General features: G+C 46.3%; 1 protein-coding gene across 1 annotated transcript in view; it reads left to right on the top strand.

Annotated features, from left to right (window-relative positions):
• The window catches only part of ADAMTSL3 (ADAMTS like 3), a 236,922-nt gene that overhangs the window by 205,111 nt on the left and 7,558 nt on the right, over nucleotides 1-24,253 (top strand). The window contains exons 21-23 of the mRNA XM_034668882.1: nucleotides 3,966-4,119; nucleotides 16,574-17,645; nucleotides 22,502-22,629. Coding sequence (XP_034524773.1) covers nucleotides 3,966-4,119; nucleotides 16,574-17,645; nucleotides 22,502-22,629 — 1,354 coding nt within the window. The remainder of the gene's footprint in view (nucleotides 1-3,965; nucleotides 4,120-16,573; nucleotides 17,646-22,501; nucleotides 22,630-24,253) is intronic.

Genomic DNA, 24,253 nt, shown 5'->3' with positions numbered 1-24,253 from the left:
CCCACCAAATACATACATACATACATCTTTAAAAAGAAAAAAAGACGTTAATTTTTATTACATGGGAAACTCCTAGATGATGATTTGACTTGGCTAAACAAATAAATCATAATTTGATAAATGGTAATTTTAAGTTATTTGTTCAAAAGCTTACAAAAAGCTTTTCTCTGTACTGAAAAATGTTAATAGTTCAGGGCTTTCTGTTAAAGACGACAATAAAGGATTTTTTTTAAAAAATTCCATTCCTCTCCTTTGAAATCCAACAAAAAACCCACAAGGAGGACGGAAGAGCGGGAACACTCTGTCTTCAGTGAACAATGAAATGGCCAGAATCCCAAACTATAAATCATGGAACACACCTGCCAAAGACTGTAAGATCTGGGCCAGAATGAGAGGGGAAGGCTGGGAGCTGGCAAGCGTCCCTCGGGCACCGAGTGCGGTGTAGATCTCCCTAGGGTGACGTGCGACAGTCCTCCAAGGTCTCTTCAACAGTCCTGTGATGACAGAGGGCAGACGAGGGCTCAACCGTGAGCTGCCCCGAGAACGTCCCCACGGAGCCCCAGGGCAGGTGGCGCTGAAGGAGACATGGCATTCGTGGGCCTCCCAGCCAAGGAAGGCTGCCAGGGATGAAGTGGTGGGAAGAAGGGGCCGCAGTTGCTGCATTATTCCACAGTGAGCCAGTTGTGGAAGACGCTCTTCTCTGAGTCACACCGGCCACTCGAATGCCAAGAGCTGAACAGACATGTGGGCAACAGAAATGAAGACGTGGTGCCAGAGTGTTGCACACCCCAGATGTAAGCTGCCCTTGCTCATTCGCTGCCTACGTTGTTCGCACACAGCTGCACTCAGCTCCAGCAGAAAACCAACACAGCAGCGGCAGGCAGGCGGGGCACGGAGAAGGAGAAGGAGGATGTCGGGGTGCAGGGAAAAGAAGAGCAAGCAAGAGTCACGGGAATGATGGTAATATCACAAATCTATTACCCAAGGAATTCTTCCAACAGATAGGCTCTGTATTCCCATAGAAAGTGTGGTCATGGTGTCTGGAGGGAAAGTAGCTTTAGAATGAGGTTTGAGCTCAAAAAGAGATTGTAAGTCAACAAAAGGAGAAGACAACTGCAACAGTGAGGGGCAAAAAAAAAAAAAAATACACGGATTACAGACCACAACAAAATTAAAGAGAAAGACAGAACACAGAGATGTGTACAGGCTGGAATGCCCCATCTCCGTGTAAGGGAAAGAGCACAGATGCGTGCTGGTTTCCAGAGGCAGCGATGGGTGTGGAAGACAGAGGAGGAGGCCAACCCGAGCGCATTGGCGTTTGTGAAAAGAACAGAACAAATGGCACAGAAAATGAAAGAGAAAAATATTCAGAGATAATAAAGGGGAATTTATTAATAACAAATAATAATTAAAACTTTCTTTGATAAAAGCTTTGGTCTGTACATCATAATGGCATACCATGTGCCCAGATAAAATGACCCAGCGCGACATAGCCTGCCGACGGCGCAGGACTTCACGGGTAAAGAAAGAGCCCACAGGCGTCTGAGCAGAAAGGGCAAACAGATACACAACAGAAACTCCCTGTTTGGCCACACACACCTTCACAGTAGCGTCCTCGAAGACAGCGGAAGAGGGTCTGCGTGGTTCGAAGAGAAAGAAAGTCTGACCCAAGTATCTGCCCCTCTCGGCGTTCTTCATGTAGAAAGGCATCAGGGAAATACAACTCAAAACCGCAGAGATCCCACCGCACACCTGTCAGAATGGCTAAAATAAACAACTCTGGAAACAACAGATGATGGCGAAGATGTGGAGAAAGGGGAACCCTCCCACATTGCTGGTGGGAATGCAAGCTGGTGCAGCCACTCTGGAAAACAATATGGAGGGTTCTCAAAAAATTGAAAATAGAGCTACCCTATGATCCAGCAATTACACTACTGGGTAGTGTATCCCAAAGGATACCAACATAGTGATCTGAAGGGGCACCTGCACCCCAGTGTTTGTAGCAGCAGTGTCCCCAATAGCCAAACTATGGAAAGAGCCAAGCTGTCCATTGATAGATGAATGGATAAAGAAGAAATGGTATATGTAGACAATGGAATATGACTCAGCCATCAGAAAGGATGAATACTTACCATTTACATCGGTGTGGATGGAGCTAGAGGGTATTATGCTAAGCAAAATATGCCAGTCAGAGAAAGACAATTATCATATGATCTCACTCATATGTGGAATTTAAGAAACAAAACAGATAAACATAAGGGAAAGGAAGGAAAATCAAAACAAGATTAAATCAGAGGGAGACAAACCATAAGAGACTCTTAATCATAGGAAACAAACTGAGGGTTGCTGGAGGGGAGGTGGGTGGTGGGATGGGGTAACTGGGAGTTGGACATTAAGGAGGGCACGTGATGTGATGAGCACTGGGTGTTATATAACACTGATGAATCACTAATCTCTACCTCTGAAATTAATAATACTCTATATGTTAATTAAATTGAATTCAAATAAAAAATTAAAAATAAATTAAAAAAAAAAGACAACGGAGAGGTGGTCAGAAAATACGTGTCCGTAAGCCCATCGCCAAAATCCTGCGGGGCCAAGATGACTCAGCATAAACACACAGACGCTGATGAAAACGATGGAAAATGAGTAATGAGTTCAGTTATGTACAGGGTTAGGACTAATCAGCAGTCGCATCTCAGAACAGACCGTAAATATCAGAAATCCTGACATCACCTAAATGGTATGACCCAGAGGCTAACTGGGGCTTCGGAAGACGGGTGGGAGGACTGAATGGTCTTATGTCCTCGTCCTTCTTAGCAGGGGCCAGTGCCTTCTGTCCTAAGTCAATGCATGTCATTAAAAACCACCATCTAAATCCCCTGTTGGTTTCTTCAGTTTTTTTTTTTTTTAAGATTTTATTTATTTATTCGACAGAGATAGAGACAGCCAGCGAGAGAGGGAACACAAGCAGGGGGAGTGGGAGAGGAAGAAGCAGGCTCATAGCAGAGGAGCCTGATGTGGGGGCTCGATCCCATAACGCCGGGATCACGCCCTGAGCCGAAGGCAGACGCTTAACCGCTGTGCCACCCAGGCGCCCCATTGTTTCTTCAGTTTTCTTAACATTATAGGATTCTTTAGGAAATTAATTGTTATGGCAAAAAAAAAAACCAACTCGGATGTTCAACAACTCCTTTAATTCTACTTTACTTCCCTATTTTCGAATATACCTAATAAACTGCATTACATTTTTAAATTAAAATTGCAGGTACACACAATGATCATCAAATATTGATGTTATGCACACACTGATGATCAAATATTTGTTATTTTATGTAAAGTAATTTGAGTGGTTTTTAAAAAACCTTCCTTTAATACTTTTCTGTTTCTTGAAGTCTCAGTCGTGGGTGTGTACCTTTTTTTTTTTTTTTAAGCACAGTCATCTTACTATATAAGTAAATAGCTAAAAAATAAATCAGATATCAATGACATTGCCAAAAAAAATCCCCATAACAGTAAATTACTGGAAATTAATTACTGTCTCAGAGAGGAGGAAAGAAGGGAGGGAACTCCCTGTATTATAAAAGATAAGTCAAAAAAAAAAAAAAAGACAAGTCATGGAGATGAAAAGTATGGTGTGGGGAAGACAGGTAGTAATACCGTAACGATGTCGTGTGATGACAGGTGGGGACGGCACTGACCACAGTGAGCACTGAGTACCGTATAGACTTGTCCAATCTCTGTGTTGTATGCCTGAAACTAATGTAACATTGTGTGTCTTGTATACTCAAATTAAAAAAAAAACGAATTATCAATAAGAAAGAAGAGGGGTTCGAGCGTAGGAAATGGCTCACGTACTGGCACAGCCACACGTGGGACCCCTCTCGTTGTGCCGTCAGAGACTTGGCTGTTGGCTGCGTTGTCTGCAGACGCTCCATGTGACAGGTGCACAATTCTCGTTGCAGTGTTCCGTCAGTTGTGGTGTTGGAACCCAGCGGAGAAAGCAGGTGTGTCAGAGGCTGACAGCCAAAGGCCGGCGCGTCCCCCTCAGTGAGACAATGTGCCGGGACCTTCCAGGGCCCCCTCTCGTAAGGTCTTGCCAGATGTCTGCGTGCAGTGGTAAGTATGTACAGGCCATGCTCCAGCGGATATGCTCATTCTGTTCCTCTCGTCCGATGGCTGTATTTCCCATAAAGCAGCACATTGCTAATCTGCAGGTAAAGCAGGTCAAGAAGAGCTCAGAATCGTTCGAAGCAGCCACCAGTATAATATTGAATATAAGATACCGTTCGAAGGAAAGGCGGTGTTAAGAAATGTCCACCCAACTTAGCAAATGCATCTGTTAGGCTCCCTCACTTGCATTTAGACTTCCCTCTGTCCTTCACATGACCAGGATTTCTTCCTCTTTCAATTCGGGAGTATTCCTTGCAGAGGTTAAGCCGAACTACTATCCGGTTTACTTCGCCAACGACGCATTTGGATCCATTCCGGTGAGAGTAGAAGAGGTACGTATTTTTAAGCATTCGCGTATCTGTTCTTGTGCGGAAGCTACACCGACAAGGGTGAAGACATAAATCATCACTGGTTTCTTAAAAATGGTAGTGGGCGCTTCCTCAATTAATTCTAAATAGCAAGCTTCGTATAAGGAGTTAATCGTATGGCTTCGTGATATCCAGAAGATAACATGCGTGTCGGACTCCTGTTTATTTTCGGTGTACGTGACAGAATATATGTTTGCACATATGCATGCGTGTTTCATGTGGGGGGGGTGACAACACATGAAAATAAGGCAGCAGAGGGGCACTTGGGTGGCTCAGTCGGTTAAGCGTCTGCCTCCGGCTCAGGTCATGATCTTGGGGTTCTGGCATCGAGTCCTGTGTGGGGCTCCCTGCTCAGTGGGGAGCCTGCTTCTCCCTCTCTGTCTGCCCCTCTCTCCCACTCATACTCTCTCTCTCTCAAATAAATAAATAAAATTAAAAAAAAAAGAAAGAAAGAAAATAAGGCAGCAGAATACTGGGGGGGAGGTGGGGTTCAGAGCTAGGGCAAAGGCGTACTAGGACTGAACAGCTTCTGGGTCTGTCTCCTGCTTTGCTGTTCACGGTCTTTATTCACCTGTAAAGTAACATCGAGTATCTCAGGTACCCTCCTGAGCTTAGGGTAAGAAAACAAAAATCAGAAATGAACTATTATGTTAATGCTGCTTAAGGAAGAAGAGCCCGTGATAAAATCCAAATTTACCAACAACTTTCCTGGAGAAATTCATAAAACAAAGTAAAAAAAAAAAAAAAGAAAGAAAAAAAGAACAGTTACAACTTTAAAAAAAAGTAGCATGTTTTTGACTATTTATTGCACTTCTTGTGTGAAGCTCCTTGCATGCTTTAAGTCCTTTAGTCCCCAGCTATTTGTGACACAGGTATTATCCCCATTGAGAGATGAGAAACCCAAGACTTAGAGGACATACAAGACTTGAGCAAAGATCTGTAGCTGCCAGTTGGACACCTTGGCCTGTTGGACCACTGGTCCGTCCGATTCCTGAGTCCACGCGCTTAGCCGCCTCTTTGTGTTGATTCATGGACAACGTCAACTTTTTTCCCTGGAAATTCTTCAAGAACACATTTCCAAAATCTTGAGATTCCAAAAATTGGAGATTCCAAGTTTCCTCGTGTCCTGGAATTCAAGAATGCCTGTGGCATGTGGCACCGTGTCATGCCTCAACATGCTTATCTCTCTGGTTTTTATTCACTGTGGATGGTTGCCTAGCAGTGCACCGGGACTGTAAGCTGCATTCGAGGAGAGTGAGGTTAAAGGGGTCCTGGAGCGTCCTCCAGAGTCACAAATAGCATGTGGAAATACATCGCAGTTATTGGCATTCAACGTGGTGCGGATGAAATGATAAACTCTTACTGCATGCAGTGGAGAAGGGAGTAAAATTATAAGCTTTAGGGAGGGCAAAAAAACAAGAAAAAAAGCCAGTAATATTTCTTCTCTCCCCACCCCATTCCCTGGCTTGCCAAACATGTGGGTCGTGGAAGCAGAGAAGAGAGGGGAATGCCTACTCCCAGCCCGGCCAGATCACCCCCAGCGGGGCCTCCACTGCTGCTGTATCCTGGCTCATGCCATCACCTTTGCTCAGTGGCCCTTGCTTGCTGAAATTTGGCTTCTCCCTTTGCACTGGGATGTGGCATCCTCTTCTCCCCACCGCCGTATCATAGAGCCAAGCGACGCACTTGGCTTTCACCCATCCTCCCGACCCCTGCTGTCTTGCACCGTTTCCCCACTGCCATCGTGCACTCAGCATTACCACTGCCCTCCACAAACCTTCCAGTGCCTCACATGTGGACCTACAGACTCCAGCTGCTGTTCTCCAGCTCATACTACCACCAAGGCCGTTCTTCCCTACCGAAAACTGACAGCCGTGTCCATGACCTTTCTAACACCCCGATATTCCTATCTCCTGCCATCGCTGACTTCATTGACCCCTGTCCCATCACCCTGGCGTGGACACGCTTGCTCAGACATGGTCCTCAGCAGTAGCTTCCTGCTCTCCCTCCCCCACCCCCACCCCCATCTCACTATAGATGCTCTTGCCCTTCCTTCACTCCCTGCCTTGATCACCTGCTCACTTCAACCCTGGTATTACTTTTCAGCTGATACTTGTTTGGCTTTTGGCTCCCTGGCCTGAGCGACTGGGATTCACTGAAGGAAATAATATCACTATGCTGATTAGACGTCCTTCGTATTCATGCTATCTGATTTACCCGGGCATCGTGTGTTTTTCCCTATTTCCTAAGAATCCCCTAAAAATTCACCATAGTAGCTCTGATTCCCTTCTCTGTTGGTGCACTTGTCTTTCATTCCACTGGGACTATCAAGGCTTATATGGCATAATGTCCTCTGACTTTCCTGTCCCCTTCACCTCACTTCTGCCTGCCCCATCTGCTCCCCAGGCGGGAAATGTCTGGGCCTGACCCCCGCATTATTGAAGGGGGTCTGAATACAAGAAAGACCCAGTTCACTTGTGCTGTGATCTTTAGTCTCTCCCAAGCATCCACTTCTAGATAAGTTTTCTAACTGGTGCCTGGGGTTTAAGTAAAACCCATCCTGTTTGGAAGAGTGAGTGTTGCTGGTTTTCATTTTGACCATTTTGATGTGCAGTGGGGTGGAGGGCGGGTGAGAGAGATGTCTTGAGTACCACACGGTCCAGTTCTACCCCTGTCTGCATCTTCCCTCCATTCCCTGCCTTCCCCCCATGGCAGACATTGACCCCTTGCTTGAATTCCTTCTCCTGCCATATCTAGCTACTGAAGTTCTTCTTACTCCTGAAAGACCAGCACTAACACTGCCTTCCCCAATAATCTTGCTTGGTTGTATTAATCTCTGGAAGGTAGTACACCCTTGTGGCTAAGCGAAGTCATGTGAGTTACAACCCCAGTTGTTCCAATCTCTCATCCTGTGACATTAGGCAAGTTACTTAATCTCTGCCAGCCTTAATTTTCTCCTCTGTAAAATGGGAATAGTCATTGTATCTACCTCATAGGATTCTGAGTGCTTAGAAACAATGCCAGGCATGCGCTAAAGCCTCAAAATTATTAGTTATTTTTAATGCCATCCTTTTAATTCCTATTATAGCTTTAAGATAGATTAAAATGTCATAGAGCAACCTGTGCTGTATCTTGTGTCCCATGAGGGCCAGAGCTTGTATGGGGTAGGTTCGTGGTAGTCCTGGACTTTTCTCCAGATAGGCCCCCAGAAGTGCTTATCACAATGACTTATACCCATAGAAATGCTTTTCAATTATGTCAGACCTGAATTGTCTTCAGGTTGTTGTTAGAAGTCTACCAGTCTTGGTTTCTTTTTTGGTTTTTAAGATTTATTTGAGAGAGAGAGAGGGCGCACAGGCATGAGGCGCAGAGGGAGGGAAGCACAGACTCTGTGCTGAGTTCAGAGTCCAACGTGGGGCTTGATCTCATGACCCTGAAATCAAACCTGAGACAAAACCAAGAGTCAGACACTCAACCGACTGTGCCACCTAGGCGTCCCTACTTGTCTTGGTTTCTAATCAGGGAGCTGAAGAAAAAAAAAAAACAAGACCAAAACAGAAATGTAATGTTTTATTTTAGATTAAAAAGAATTTTTTTTAAAGATTTTATTTATTTATTTGACAGAGAGCACAAGCAGGGTAGCAGTAGGCAGAGGGAGAGGGAGAAGCAGGTTCCCCAGTGAGTAGAGAGTCTGATGCAGGGCTCGATCCCAGGACCCTGGGATCCTGACCTGAGCCGAAGGCAGACACCTAACCGACTGAGCCATCCAGGCACCCTGATTTTAGATTTTTTGAATTATAGCTCTAGGCTTTTAGGTTTCTGAGTTTTGGTGAATAATTCTTATTTTTTGTCCAAGTACTGAGATCAAGATGGTTGGGGAGGGGAGGCACCCAGGCATGCACTGTATGATTGAAATGTCAGGAAAAGGTATGCCTCATCCCCTTGCCTGGTTATCTTGAACATACTGACTTCTCTGCAGCTCTTGGTCTGGCTCTTGGCTCCAGCCCCACATCTGCCTCAGCTCTCCCACCTCCTCCACACACCTTACACTTCAGAAGAGAATATAGCCCCTGCCTCCACGCTCCCTGTAACTTCTTAGCTTCCAGGGACACTCACCCTGCCTGACATAGCTGCAGCCCTTGGAAACCGGACCCATCTTGGCAACACCCCTCTTGGGATTGGATCATCTGTCCTGCAGCATCCAATGGCATATGCTCATTTATTCATTTATTCATTCAATAAAGAGTAAGACTTCACTCTGTACCAGGCGCTATGCTGTGCCCTAAGGGTAGAGATGATCTCTCTGCCTAGACCTACAGAGCCTTCAGTGTCAGATGATACCATTTCCTTATGAATTCTTTCTGCATTCGTTCATCAAGTACTACTGTGTTTTAGATGTTGTGATCCAAAATGGAAAAGATGCATTCTCTTGTTTCTGAGATATCAGAGTCCAATGAGAGAGAAATATATATAAACAAGGCAGAATGGTAAGTGCCATGGGTTCCATGACAGGAGACAGGAGGCAGTGGCTGATGCCCTGGGGGAGGGGGACATCAGGGAAAGTTTCACAGAGGAGGCTCCCTTGGGCAGAGTTCTGGGAGATAAGTATCCATTCTCCAGGCTCACATGGAGGAGGACACAGGAGAATCTGGGAGAAGAGGGCAGTGTGGACAGAGGTAAAGGGTGTCAAATGGAGTCCTATGTCCGGAGAAACCGCCAGAAATACCATGGGATTAGAACATAGGTTCAAGGTTATGACAAAAGGGAAAGCTTGAAATCTTAGTTATGGAGAATATTAGGACTCCATGTTTAGGAGTTTTGATTTTATCCAAGAAGGAGATGACACAGTCAGATTTTATTTTTTTATTTTTTTTATTTTATTTTTTTTAAAGATTTTATTTATCTATTTATTTGACAGAGAGAGAGAGACAGCCAGAGAGAGAGGGAACACAAGTAGGGGTAGTGGGAGAGGAAGAAGCAGGCTCCCAGTGGAGGAGCCTGATGTGGGGCTCGATCCCAGAACACTGGGATCACACCCTGAGCCGAAGGCAGACGCTTAACAACTGAGCCACCCAGGCGCCCCGAGATTTTATTTTATTTGCTCTGACAGCTGTACGGGTACACTGGATAAATACAAAGGTGCAGGCTGGGAGTCTGGGTGAGGGGCTGTGGCAATATCGGTGAGAGCTTGGTGGTGGATTCTCACAATGTTTCGGCTATCCTGCCTAAGCACCTCGAGCTGGGAGCTAAGGGACAGGGATGGGGTGTGCTTGTATGTGTTTAATAACCAGCTCTGGGGCAGAGGGGTGGTGAGGACGGAGGGTAGCTACTATTGGTTATCTTTGCTGATTTCTGTGGTGTAAGTACTCCCATCATGGCCAGCTACAGGTGACCAACGTGACATGGTTGAATGCAGAGTTGGGGACAGGTACTCACAATCTCCTCACTGACCTGAGAGCCAATGAGAGGTAGGGCCAGCACACCACTGGACTGGGAGGAATCACGATGATTTTCTGCTTTCTGGCTTGGGGTAATTGGGAAAAAGTGATGCCATTAACTCAGGGAATATAGGAAGAGGAGGATACTTGGGATGGGGTGGGAGGCAGACATAATGGCTTTTGATTATAATATTTTAAACTTTAAGTACCAAAAGAGATTTCTGATAAGCAGTGAATAATTAGGTCTGGAGCCCCAGAGAGAGGTCCAGACTAGACAGATAAACTAGACAGATAAACTAAAGTAGATAAACTAGACAGATAATCTAGACAGGTAAACTAGACTAGATAAACCAGGCCAGATAAACTGGACCAGGTAAACTAGACCAGGTAAACTAGAATGATAAACTAGGCCAGGTAAAGTAGACAGATAAACAGACTAGATAAACTAGGCAGATAAAGTAGACCAGATAAACTAGACTAGATAAACTACACAGATAAACTAAACCTAATAAGCCAGACCAGATAAACTAGATAAACCAGACTTGATAAACTGGATTTGATAAATTTGATTAAACTAGATTAGATAAAATAGATAGATTAGACTTCATAAACTAGACCAGGTAAACTAGACAGATAAACTAGATTAGATAAGCTAGGCCAGATAAACTGGACCAGGTAAAGTGAGCTAGATAAATTGGATCAGGTAAACTGGATCAGATAAACTAGACAAACTCAACCTGGTTAACTGGATCAGGAAAACTTGACAAGATAGACTAGACAAAATAAACTAGACCAGATAAACTAGACCAGATAAACTAGACTAGATAAACTAGGCCAGGTGAACTAGACCAGGTAAACTAGACCAAATAAACTAGACAGATAAACTAGACTAGATAAACCAGGGCAGATAAACTGGACCAGGTAAACTAGACCAGGTAAACTAGAATGATAAACTATACCAATAAACTAGACCAGATAATCTAGACAGATAAAATAGGCCAGATAATCTAGACAGATAAACTAGACTAGGTAAACTAAGCCAGATAAACTGGACCAGGTAAACTAGACTAGATAAACTAGGCCAGGTAAACTAGAATGATAAACTAAGCCAGGTAACCTACACAGATAAACAGACTAGATAAACTAGGCAGGTAAACTAGATAGCTAAACTAAACTAGCTAAACTACACAGATAAACTAGACCAGATAAACTAGACCTGATAAACTAGACTGATAAACTAGACTAGATAAACTAGACTTGATGAATTCGAGTAGATAAACTAGACTAGGTAAACTAGACAGATAAATTGGACTTCATAAATTAGACTTCATAAACTAGACCAGGTAAATTAGACCAGATAAACTAGGCTGATAGACTAGACCTGCTAGACCAGACCAGATAAAGTAGACCAGATAAGCTAGACAGCTCCGAGTTGCTCATCGCACCCGCAGGGTCATCCCAGGAAAAGGTCGGAGCAGGAAGAGAAAGTAGCCAAGCGCGACACCGGAGGGGTAGCCGCAGCGCACCGTGCACCGTCAGTGAGCGGTGGCTGGAAAGGACCTGGTGAGGGTTAAAACACTTGAGTGGAGGGACTTCTTCGAGAAGTAGGTGATTAAGGGTGCCGTATGTCTAGAATGGCCACGTAAGAACACGGAAGGGAGAGTTTGTATTTGTCACTAGGGGGACGGACCATGGGTGGCCTTCCCCAGAGAGCGTTTAGTGGGGAGCTGCGAGCAGAAGCCAGACGGCGTTTGGTTGGAAAGTGCCCGAGAAGCAATAGGCAGAAGGCATTGTCAGGCTGATGTGGCATTTACAGTAGCCGTCTTCCCTGGGGCCGCTGGGCCCTCAGGGCTCATTTAGCAGCTCCTACCCGCAGCACCCCTGCAGCCCCCCTCAGCTCCCCTGCTTCTACCCTCAGTGGAGTCTGGAGAGAGTCCAGTGTGCCCAGGTTCTCGATTGAGCTTCAAATGAGCGTGCCAGCTCTTCAGTGCTAGTGGAGGGAACGGGAGCCAGCGCCAGCCCAGCAGCCCCCCTCGGGGGTGGATTCTGATGGCGCTGGGATTGCAGCAGGGTTCTAGGAAGGCTTAGAGGTGGCATCGCAGCAGAAGCCCATTCGGGTGTAGCCGGAGGCATATGCTGGCGAGACCAAGTGTAAATATCCAGCCCAGATGGCTTGGGCCAGAAAGCTGGCCTGGCACCAAGGCTTACAGCGATGGCAGGGACAGGATTGGACTTAAGGCAGGACACAAGCAAGCAAGGAGCTGAGACACAATTGCTGTAAACAGCCTCGGGGTCCCAGGGCTGGCCTCTGCTGGGTAGGGCAGGCTGGCAGAGGGGCCAGAAGGAGGACCTCTGGAAGAAAGATCTTTTCATTTTCTAGAAAAGCCGGAAGATGTGGCATTTCTCATATCCAGCACAGTGGGAGAGGTGGAGGGGTGGGTCGGTACCCTTGCACGGCCCGCAGACCCTTCAGGAGGAGGCCAGAGGGACCTGGCCACTCTCTGCAGAGTAGAGGATGCCCTCCCTAATCAGGCTCAGCCAGTGCTGTAGTCTGGGGGCATTGTCTAGGGGCAGGAGGAGGCAGTCACCCGAAACCAGACCAGTTCTTGCCTAAGAACTGTGTCCAATGATGTCATGCTTCAGGCACTTCTCCAAAGGAGCCCACAGGAGTCCCAAGAGAGGAATTGGTCCAACCTGTGGAACCTGGCAGCCTGGCAGAGCCTGAATTCCAGATCACTCCCAGGCACACCTGCTAGCTCACCTGCTCTGTACGCATCATGAGCACTCGCGAAAGCAGGGTTGGGAATGGAGCCATCCAGGGTGACGGGGCCGACCTTCCCATGAATGGGCATGTAGCCGGAAGGAGCAGATGGCCTCTCATGTGGCTCACCCAGCCAGTTGGGCAGCTTCCTTGCCAAGGTTGAACACTGTCCATCACCTTTAGATGCCCCAGGCTGCCTTGGAAGGAGTCAGGGCCCCATCTAGTTTAAGCCTCGGGCTTAACTGAGGAACATCTGGCTACCAGTGGACCTAAAGGTAATTAGAACCCATGCCCATGATTGCTTTTAGGGCATCGGGATGTTATGTGGGCCTCTACTGGCCTCAGGCCATCCCCAGCCTGAACCACTCAGCTAGACCAGCGTGCTCCATTGCCCACGTAGGCTTCTGCACCCCAGTAAGTGCAGGAATGTTCCAGCTATGACCTCATCTTTCGCAGCATGGCTACCCTGAAATAGGCTGTCTCCTCACATGCCTCAGTTGCATAAATTCAAAAACCTGAGTTTGGCCCTGCTTATATTGTGATTTTGAAGCTATCCACGTGCACATCCATCTTTCCATCGTCGGCCACCAAGGGACCAATGACCAGACAGGATGTTCCCCTAAATCCTTGTAAAGAATCGTGAGCGATCTGTGTAGGGGGATATGCACATATCTGTGTGGATACTGTGCCCATGTGTGTGTATGTACACACAGGCACACATACCCTGCCTTGTGACAATGATAGGCCACTTAGAAGTATTATTAAGATGCAACCAGGTAAGTAAAATGAGAAGTAGGTAAGGAATAAGAAAGGAAGATAAACAGGGTGAATACATGATTCTGTCTTGAATTGTACACTCCTCTTGTGTGTGGACACAGACTTGGCTCTGAACTTGCCAACATAACAGCGATCTTGAAAAAGCAACCTGGTCAGTGACACAGTTTGGCGTGCATTGGAAACAAACTATAAGTACTCAGAGTATGATGATTCCTGAGGCCGAGGCCAGAAAGAAATCCTCCTTCTTCAAGAAGACACCACATGCTGAACAGACTTTGGCGGGGTTCGCACAGAGAACGCAGATGCCGATTTCTTATTCTCCCTTCTCTCTTGACCGGTGACATCCAATCACGTTGTCTTTCAGTAAAAGAAATGGGGTCAGGACCACCTTTCTCTGCTGACTTGGTTTAATCCAGTGGTACACTTGGGGGCAGGACTTCTCAAGCTTTGCTGCATATTTCAGGCACCTGGAGAGCTTAACCAAATTCCCGTGCCCAGGCTGCACCCCGTAAGTCAGAATTTCTGGGGATGGGACCCAAGGCATTGAGATTAACAAATAATAATACAGGTGCTTCTAACAGGCAGCGAAGTTTGAGAGCCGCTGCTTTAGTTGATACTGAACCTCTGCATACTGGTGGTTAAAATATGGACGTACTTGGGGCGCCTGGGTGGCTCAGTCGGTTAAGCTTCAGACTCTTGATTGCAGCTCAGGTCATGATCTCAAGGTTGGGAAATGGAGCCCTGCATCAGTGTGGAGCCTGCTTAAGATTCTCTCTCTCTCTCTCTCAAAAAGAAAAAAAATATGGAAATACTTCTCAGATGGTTGGTAAACCGCCTCTGTCTGCACACCCTTGCTATGCACATTGCCAAGTATTTTGGATCGCATGTCTGCCTATAATAATGGATAAACCGTACCTTTGCCAGCGAATCCATACATTTTCTGCCTGCTTTTGAATGGGCAACAGTATGTTCAACCTTCTATGCCGCCAGCTGAAAGATCTGTATGCCTCAGCTGCTGAGGGTGAGCTTGACATCCCCCGCAGAGACTGTACCCAACAGGGAAGGGCATGTGTGTGGCCGGTTATCCAGCTCCACTTAGAGATGAGCTGAGCAGCAACCGCGGGCAAGACCCAGGACAATAGTCCTGACCCACCCATCACGTCTCTGCGGAACCTGCAGGCCAACTCCTTACACATGTCCTTAACCAAGACCATCTTCTACTGTAGAAATTGTGGGTTCACCCCTGTTGTTTTCCCGAAAGCACTGGTACCACTGCATGCCAGCAAGCAGCTAGACCCTAGGGGGCTCATGAGCCACCCAAGAGGACTCCAGGAGTTATTCTGGAAAACCAGGGTGTCAGTAGACACACCATAGCTGCTGCTGCGGGCCTGAGAGGGCCGTCTAAGTGGAGACTCAGTCTGATTCTTCTCCTGGTGTATCCCTGCGAGTGCTTCAACCCGCAGGACCTATAACCGGGATCCTCCGAGGTAATGAGGCCCCAATCCCATGACCGTTTGAATCTAGGAATATCTTCAATAGGAGTCCAGTCTCTCTCCCTTCTGACACCGCACGCTGCTTCCGGGTCCTCCCTGTCCCTGTGGACCTAAGCGTATCATCAAAGAGGGACCAGGTAGCCACCCATGCCATGCCTCCCTTCAGAATCACCCCGGGAACACAGCGAGGCCTTCGTGCAGGTTCCTCTCCCGAAGGAGAGACCTAAGGTGCATTCTCTTGGGGCTGAGGCCATTCCTGGAGCCCACATCCAGGAACAAGCTAGAGCCAGCCCTGTCTCTCACTTCCTCTCGGAATGCTCTGCTGTTGCTGGCCAGACCGCCCGTTGTCAGCTCTCGGGGTCGCGGCAGCTGTGCGTGAGAGCATATTGTGTGCCCACTGCTGTGCATGCATGTGGTGTAAACGTCCAACCAAACTTTCATACTCCCCGGATGAAGGCACTAGCATTACTCGCATTTCCTAGGCAGGGAGACGGAGGCTCAGGGAGACCAGGTGACTTGTCCAAGGGGCAGAGCTAAGATCCAAACTCAGACTTGTTTCGTTACAAAGTGCTTGTTCTCCCTTTTCTTCTGAGATCACATGTTTCTTTAGGCCCTGCTGGTTTGACTGACTTGCTCTGGTTATCTGCTGCCTTTAACTGCCTCGTCCTCACCTCCAGATCCTTCAGATGCTTTCGCTCACGTCTCCACTCTTGCTTTGTGCCCCAGAGCTGGTGTTCCTCTGGCTGAGCGGTACCAGTAAGGGGGTGTCTGATATTTGGGGCCTCCAGCACACAGCACAGGCGTGTTATGGTTAGGCAATGGTTAGACCATGCATGGCAGAGACCCCTTACTGAGAGAAACACATCACCTCACATCTCCCCAGACCAGGGCTTTGCAAAATAATTTATACATTTCATGCCGTTCATTCAAATTTCCATTCAATGCTAAACTACTAGATAGCTGTGAAATTTACCTCAACCTGTGGGTATATGGTGTACCGTTATTTATCTTTTCATTGTCAACTGGTTTTTAAATTCAGTTAGCCCACATATAGTACGCTCTTAGCTTTGACGTCGTGTTCAGTGGGTCATTAGTTGCATGATACGCAGTGCTCATCCCATCACGTGCCCTCTTTCATGCCCATCATCCAGTTACCCCATCCCCCTACCCACTGCCCTTCCCACAACCCTCTGTTTCCCAGAGTCAAGAGTCTCTCATGGTTTGTGTCCCTCTCTGATTTCTTCCCGTTCAGTGTCCCCTCCCTTCCCCTAGGATCCTTCACGCTATTTCTAATATTCCACATATGAGTGAAACCATATGAGAATTGTCTTTCTCTGATTTATTTCACTCAGCATAATACCCTCTCGTTCCAACCATGTTGATGTAAATGGCAGGTGTTCATCCTTCCTGGTGGCTGAGGGATATTCCATCGTACATATCGTCAGCTCTTTTAAAAGAGGAAAAGAGATACGTTTGTTGACTTGCATCGGCCTTGGAAGACTGCTGTCAGAAAGTGTATATTACTGAGATACTTATTCGTATTTTCTTTCCTTTTCCCTGCAGAAATGAAGCCAGAGATGAAGACAAAACCCGGGGAGCAGGGGCCCCAGATCCTTGCTGTTCAGAGAGTCTACATTCAGACAAGGGAAGAGAAACGCGTTAACCTGACCGTCGGTAGCAGGGCCTATTTGCTGCCCAACACGTCGGTGATTATTAAATGCCCAGTACGACGATTCCAGAAATCCCTGATCCAGTGGGAGAAGGACGGCCATTGTCTGCAGAACTCCAAACGGCTGGGCATCACCAAGTCGGGCTCCCTAAAAATCCACAGTCTCGCAGCCCCGGATATCGGCACGTACCGCTGCGTGGCCGGCTCCGCGCAGGAAAACGTGGTTCTCAAGCTCATCGGCACAGACAACCGGCTCATTGCGCCCCCGGCGCTCAGAGAGCACCTGTGGGAGTCTCCGGGGGTGGACCACAAGGAAGCCAATAGCTTGGGAGCCACGTGGCAGAAAATGAGGCAGCTGTGGGGTAACAAAAATGAGCTCTATCCGGAGGATGGCCAAATTGATAAGCAGCCTTTCTTGAGGGCTCTGTTGGGCCCGTGCAGGAATTCTGCAGGAAACGCCAACTCCTGGGAGTTCAAGAACAAGCAGTTTGAAGCAGCAGTTAAACACGGAGCGTATAGCATGGATACGGCCCAGTTTGATGAACTGATCAGAAACATGAGTCAGCTCATGGAAACCGGAGAGGTCAGTGATGACCTGGCGTCCCAGGTGATCTATCAGCTGGTGGCCGAGTTAGCCAAGGTGCAGCCCGCACACGCGCCGTGGAGGGCCGTCCCAGAGGGGGTGCCTCCCGCCGCACAGCTGAGGGGGGAAACAGGAAGGATGCCGCAAAGCCCCGACATGGAGAACTCAGGCAAGCTGACCTTTAAGCCAAAGGGACCTGTGCTCATGAGGCAAAGCCAGCCCACCTCCATTTCGTTTAATAAAACAATAAATTCAAGGATCGGAAATACAGTGTACATTACAAAGAGGACGGAGGTCATCAATATACTGTGTGAGCTCGTTACCCCCAGTCAGGCCACGTATGCGTGGACCAAGGATGGGGCTTCGTTGCAACCCTCAGAAAAGTAAGTAAAAGGAAAATACAGTGTTCACGGTGTTATACCTTCTTAATGGGCATTCCAGTTTTCTTGAAAAGACTTTCAAATTCCTTCTCCTGAGAATGTGTTTCCAACAGGATTCTTTAGGAAAGAGACTTAACAAAAAAAAAATGTCGGGGTGTGTTTTTCACATACGCACTGGAATTTTAAAAATTAAACCGTACCATCCCCATCATTACCAAGACTGGGTACAGTCAGACTGAGTTTCAGCTTGTATAGCCTCTCTCTCGGCAGAGCACTTCACATTTAAAAATAAAATCCATATAAGGCCTCAAAAAAGTCATCATCCTTGCAGTAATCCCAAAACCGTGTAGGAACTGCAAATCAGAATTTATTTACCGTGCCCTTCTATACCTAGGAGATGTGGTATCTCCTTGGAGTTCATGTCGGCCCCGAGAGTTGGCAGGGCAGGGATTAATAGTTTTCTGATGAGGTCACTGAGAGACAGAATCCCAAGACTAATTCACAGCCATCCGGAACCAGGGACCCTATCTCCTGAACACTGCCAAGAGTGTTTGGATATCACACAAATAACAGCCTTAGTAGAAAGATTGAGTATCTGAAGTACTTTTCTGTATCATGCAATTTGTTATGTCATAAAATCCAAAAATGAGGATCAAAGTTTTTGAGATGTTCACAACACAGTATTGAGTCATATTTTTGTTAGGGTCATCATGTCAGTACAAAGATAGCACATTTCATTCATTTCACACGAAATAGCGGGGAATAACACATTAATTCATTTTTGCATTCTTCCGTGTCTCTAAAGCTTGCTGTTCGTACACACAGGACTGGAGATGCTTTGCTTTCTTTTAGTTTGCATTCAGAGAGCCCAAGCTGCCTCTAGGGATTGTTAAGAGAAACAGAACAGCAGATGTTAAATTGCTTTGCAGACCTTATTGTACTTTAAAAATGCAAATTTTATTTTTATCATGTCTTTTAGTGCATTTGAGCCAATATGTGAAACAGCAGAAGAAATCTGCAAAACAATTTTTTATGATAAATTATTAGGCTGTACCTTAGAGTGAAAAGGTAGAATAAATCTAGCTTTTTCATTTTTTGCCCTGGAACTCTGAACACAAGAGTGTAAAGAAGTTTTCCCAGTGGAATAAACCTTCAGATCCACAAGCTTAGCAGTTCGCAAATCTTTTGGCCTTAGGACCCTTTTGAACATAAAAAAACTTTAAAAGCTTCTCTGAGAAGCCTACAGAAGTTCCATTAATGTGAGTTATAGCTGTCGATATTTACCATATTAGAAATGAAAACATAAAACATTGGACATATCTATTTATTAATCCATTTAGAAATAACAATAAGAAGCCCATCACATGTTTGCATAGATAACAATTTTTGAAAAAGCAATATTTAAAGAAAATTACTGATAACCATGTCACTGTTTTATATCTTTGCAAATCTCTTTAATGTCTGGCTTAATAAAACACAGCTGGATTCTCATAAATGCTTCTCCGTGAAACCTGTTGTGATATGTTTTTTTAAGTAAAGTTTATAGAGAAAATTTGGCCTCATCCAGATATGTGAGTTGAAAAAAGAAGGACATTTTCATAGCCTTTTCAGATAATCGTGGCTATTCTTTATGACTATACTAAACCTGGACAGGTGGTAGCTTCTGAAAGGTCAGCTGGAATGTGGAATCTAAAACCACATTGATGAAATTTTGTTACTCCCTTACAGTGAAATATTGCCTTATCTTGCACTTTCAATGGACCTTTGACCTACACACGATTTTATAGTATCACACATCGGTCACTTGGAAAGTAGTAACTCCCCGAGTTACTCCATCTCCCCAGTGTTGGCTCATTTCCTTAGACAATGTAAAGAACACACACGTCCTGCAACATCGCTGCCCAGCTCGACAGAAAAGCCTTTGAGTTTTGGAAAGCTCTCAAGCTCACAATGGAGGATACTAATTTTCCAAAATTTTAATTTTCACGTGAAAGTTCATGAAAATGAAACACCATCAGTTGTTTTCCTTGAATGGGCAGGCTCCTTTTAGTTAATTTTTAAAAATAGCTGCCACATGCCCCAGGCTGAATTATAATTTGTCAGCTGTTCTTTCAAGTAAAAATCGTATTCCATGAAAAAAAAAAAAAGCGGCCCGTTCAGCTAGCAAATCGGACATGCAGCGCTTTATACTTCCCGTTCTGTATACAGAATATTAAAAATAGACATACTTGAGGGTTGAGATTTAGTAAAACCAGTTAAGACTCAGTGCCTCATTAAGGACATTCGTAAGGGAAATTGGCATTCTTATTTTTGTGTCAGGTGTGTGGCAGTCAAGAACACAGGGACTCCTGGTATACCTCGGTCCCAGGACCATACTGCCACTGCTTTTGTTATCCGCGCAGATGTCAACACAGCAAGAAAGGCAAATAATGGCTTAGCATTATTATGAAAATCGTTTTGACCTCAGGAACGTCTGGGGTCCCTGAACCGCCTTTTGAGGATGGCTCAGCAATATTCATTTTATAAGAAACAGAGGCTGATGGAGACGAAGTGATTGATTCACCCGTGGCCGTTTCCGTGGGGCAGGGGTGTGGTAGAGCCTGGCCGGTTGAAGTAAATGTTGAGTTGACTTTAGTTTGGCTTGATCGCATGGAGTTAACATTAGCTTCTAAGCTGGAGACTCCTGGTGGTCATATGAAGAAAGGTTTTGACAGTGTACATCGGCCCAAATGTGTTTCCGCATACTTTAAGGATCAACTGTTTGATAATGAAGCGATTCCATATGGCTATTAAAAGTTTTTGTTTTTAAGTTAAGAGAATAAAAAAATAAGATCCATTCTTATTTCCATTTTCTTCCTCAAACTTACCCAGTTAATCTGTTCCCCTTATGTTTCATTTGCTTGATGTAACAAAGGTTCTCACCTTTAGATATATTTTTCTGAATCTCGCATGTCTTTTCAGTCAAAGTAACTCAGAAACGGAATTACATTTCTGAGAGGTTCTATCTAATTAGAGGACAGCGTGTAGGGCTGTAAGTGCTTGGAAGCCACCTGGGTAAGAAGTCTTGGCCAGGAAGGGCAGACTGTGAGTAGATTCACTGGGGCTGATGCCTGTGGAAAGATCAGCTTTGTCAAGAGTAAGGTTGTCCCACAGAGACCAAGGTCACATCCCTCATGGACCCCTACCTGCTCTTCTCTGGCCCAGGGACTGACCCAGGCTAGATGCTAGGGTGGCTCCTTTGGCAGTAAGGCTTACATGGATTTCTCACTGTGCTGTTGAGACCTACAAAACGAAGGGATTGTTTGAGGATTGCCAAACCATATAAACATGTATATGAAATAATTGAAGAAAACATGTTAGTGTATTTACTTTTCAAATGTAGTGACTCGTTCTATTGTTCTTAATTGACTATTCCTTAATAGGGATTTTAGATTTTAGATGCCGGATGTTCCCGTGAAGGCTGGCCCTAGTAATAGCGAGGTCTGTTCTACTGGTTTTGGTCTGGGCAATTCCACGGTTGTATTTCTGGGCGCTTTTGTGTATTTCATAAGCGTGCAGCAGAAGGATTTGCGTCCTCCTGGTACACACGCTCTGCACCATGATTCTGTTGTATTCTGACCTTTCGTACGCTTACTCATCCGAGGTTTCTGAGAACTTTCTATACAAAAGTCACTATTAGGCTCTGTCGATGCATAGCTATGAGTAAGATTTGGTCCCTGCTTTTGAAAAGATCACAATCTGGTAGGAAGAAATAGATATTTTATCAAATAAATATATGAACCAGAGCAGAAGGAGCACAGAGGGGGAGAAGATAACTTGAGGAGTATTGGGGAAAGCTTTACAGGGAAAATTATATTTGATCCAGGATTCAGTGGGTAAGTCAGAGTTTGCCAGAATGGGGGGGGGAAGGGCATTCCAAATACAGTGAACAACATATGCAAACACTCGGGGTGATGAAAGATTATGGAATGTTCTGGAAACCGTTAGAGGCTCATTATGGCTGGAGCCTAGGGTGAGCAACATGAAGTGACAGGAAATGGGGAAGTGGCCCCAGCTCAGTTCGTGAAGGAACATATAGCATTTAGTGGTCAGAATAGTCCGTGTTGCTAAGATCTGGAAAGTGGGAGGCAGCAGGGAAAAAAAAGAGTACACGGACCCTGATGCAGGTGATGGAGAAGCAGCTTCAAATTGTTGAGAAAAAATTAAAATAAGAACAGAACAATCACCCTTTTCTATTCCCTGAATAATACCTCATCTGTCAGGACACACCTGACCCACTCTGGTTCTCATGGTATTTATATGCAGGTGTTTATAGCTATCGGTAATTGGGAAACCATACGGAACTCATACGGGTCAGGCCTGATTCCTAACAGCATGCTCCATGTCCGGTATAACACAGCCTTAGCCCTGTAGCCTCAGACAATCATAGTGAGGTAACGACTAGAGTCAAGCAGCATTAACTAACGGCCCATTTACTGCCAGTGTAAAAATCCAAACTGAAAAATCCATACCTGCTGTTCATGAGGAAGGATATGGGCACAAAATGAGGGGTTAGCATCTTGCCAACTGACGCTTGCTGGTTTGTCTTTTTTGAAAATGTGATGGATTAAGCAGTGAGTCCATCCAGAAAAGCCTTCTTGTGCAAAGTGAGGCAGGAAGACTGGCTTTCCAAGCACCGTCCAGTGACCATGTCTCTGAGCGCAAGCCCAGGAGGAAGACTTTTCCACCCACCAGTTTTATGGGCAGGATCGTTGCCAGCCCAGAGTCTAATTTTGCAGTCTTCTTTCCCTGGAACGTGCTGTGGGCGCAGAGAAGTGAAGTACATTACGTGAATGCACCCCTTTCTAACTGTTTTATAGGATAATCTTGGCTGGAATGGGAAAAGTGCAGATACGGAACCCCACGAAGAAGGAACAAGGAACGTATGAATGCTCTGTAGCTAACCATCTCGGGTCAGACGTGGAGAGTTCTCCTGTGCTCTATGCAGGTAATGCCCCTTGTTGAAACCCAGAGTGCCTGGTTTGGGGTTCTCCAGAGCAGCAGTTCCCAAACGTCAGCCAAGGGAAGGTAGGGGGTCAGATTTCTAGACCCCATTCCTGGAGCTTCTGACGCAGTAGGTCTGGGATGGGGCCCAAGAGTTTGCATTTTTAACACAGTCCCAAGTCATACTGATGCTGCCGGCCTGTGGACCAGATCTTGAAAACGTCTGCTTTAGAGCTCGCCTTCCGAGAAGCGGGAATTAATGAGGCAGAGTTTCACTGGCAACATTGGTAGTATGGACTTCTCATTTTTGAAGTGCCACCAGCCAATGCAAGAGGATAATTATCCCCTAAAGAAGGCTATCTACCTCCACGGGCATACCTATCAGTCCTTAAAAACACTTGCAGGAAGTCGTAACTGTAAATTAGTGTCTATCTTCCCAGGAGGCAGATGGTGTCATTTTAATATGAAAATGCGCTTAATTACAAAGGAACACTTTTAGGTGGTAAGTCGTAAGCAACGCTTCCTAGTGGCAAGCTCCTGTTCTGGGATTAAAAATAAGCTAAGAGCTCCCCCCTCTAGCTCTCTGCTCTGTGGTTTCTGGCATCTGTGGCTCACAGGGACTAAGAGGAGGAGCGGGGCAGTACCAGGGGTTAGAATCCAGCGTTCGGACAACTGAGCATTGAGCTTGGTAGCAGGTTCCTCATATCTACACACTGAGAAGGTTGGACCAGTTGATTTTAAAAGCTCCTTGAACCTGTATGGCTGGAGCTCCTCCCCTGGCTGCATTCCCAAGGTAGGGCCTTCAGACCTTGATTTTCTGTGCTTTGACCCTTCTGTGAGCATCAGCCCCTTCCCAGAAAATGTCAGTCCCAAAGNGCACTGGTACCACTGCATGCCAGCAAGCAGCTAGACCCAAGGGGGCTCATGAGCCACCCAAGAGGACTCCAGGAGTTATTCTGGAAAACCAGGGTGTCAGTAGACACACCATAGCTGCTGCTGCGGGCCTGAGAGGGCCGTCTAAGTGGAGACTCAGTCTGATTCTTCTCCTGGTGTATCCCTGCGAGTGCTTCAACCCGCAGGACCTATAACCGGGATCCTCCGAGGTAATGAGGCCCCAATCCCATGACCGTTTGAATCTAGGAATATCTTCAATAGGAGTCCAGTCTCTCTCCCTTCTGACACCGCACGCTGCTTCCGGGTCCTCCCTGTCCCTGTGGACCTAAGCGTATCATCAAAGAGGGACCAGGTAGCCACCCATGCCATGCCTCCCTTCAGAATCACCCCGGGAACACAGCGAGGCCTTCGTGCAGGTTCCTCTCCCGAAGGAGAGACCTAAGGTGCATTCTCTTGGGGCTGAGGCCATTCCTGGAGCCCACATCCAGGAACAAGCTAGAGCCAGCCCTGTCTCTCACTTCCTCTCGGAATGCTCTGCTGTTGCTGGCCAGACCGCCCGTTGTCAGCTCTCGGGGTCGCGGCAGCTGTGCGTGAGAGCATATTGTGTGCCCACTGCTGTGTGTGCATGTGGTGTAAACGTCCAACCAAACTTTCATACTCTCTGGATGAAGGCACTAGCATTACTCGCATTTCCTAGGCAGGGAGACGGAGGCTCAGGGAGACCAGGTGACTTG

The sequence above is a fragment of the Ailuropoda melanoleuca genome, chromosome 9 (genome assembly GCF_002007445.2).
Source record: "Ailuropoda melanoleuca isolate Jingjing chromosome 9, ASM200744v2, whole genome shotgun sequence".
Lineage (NCBI taxonomy): Eukaryota > Metazoa > Chordata > Mammalia > Carnivora > Ursidae > Ailuropoda > Ailuropoda melanoleuca.
The sequence above is the reverse complement of the archived record's forward strand: the minus strand, read 5'-3'. Positions and strand labels throughout refer to the sequence as shown.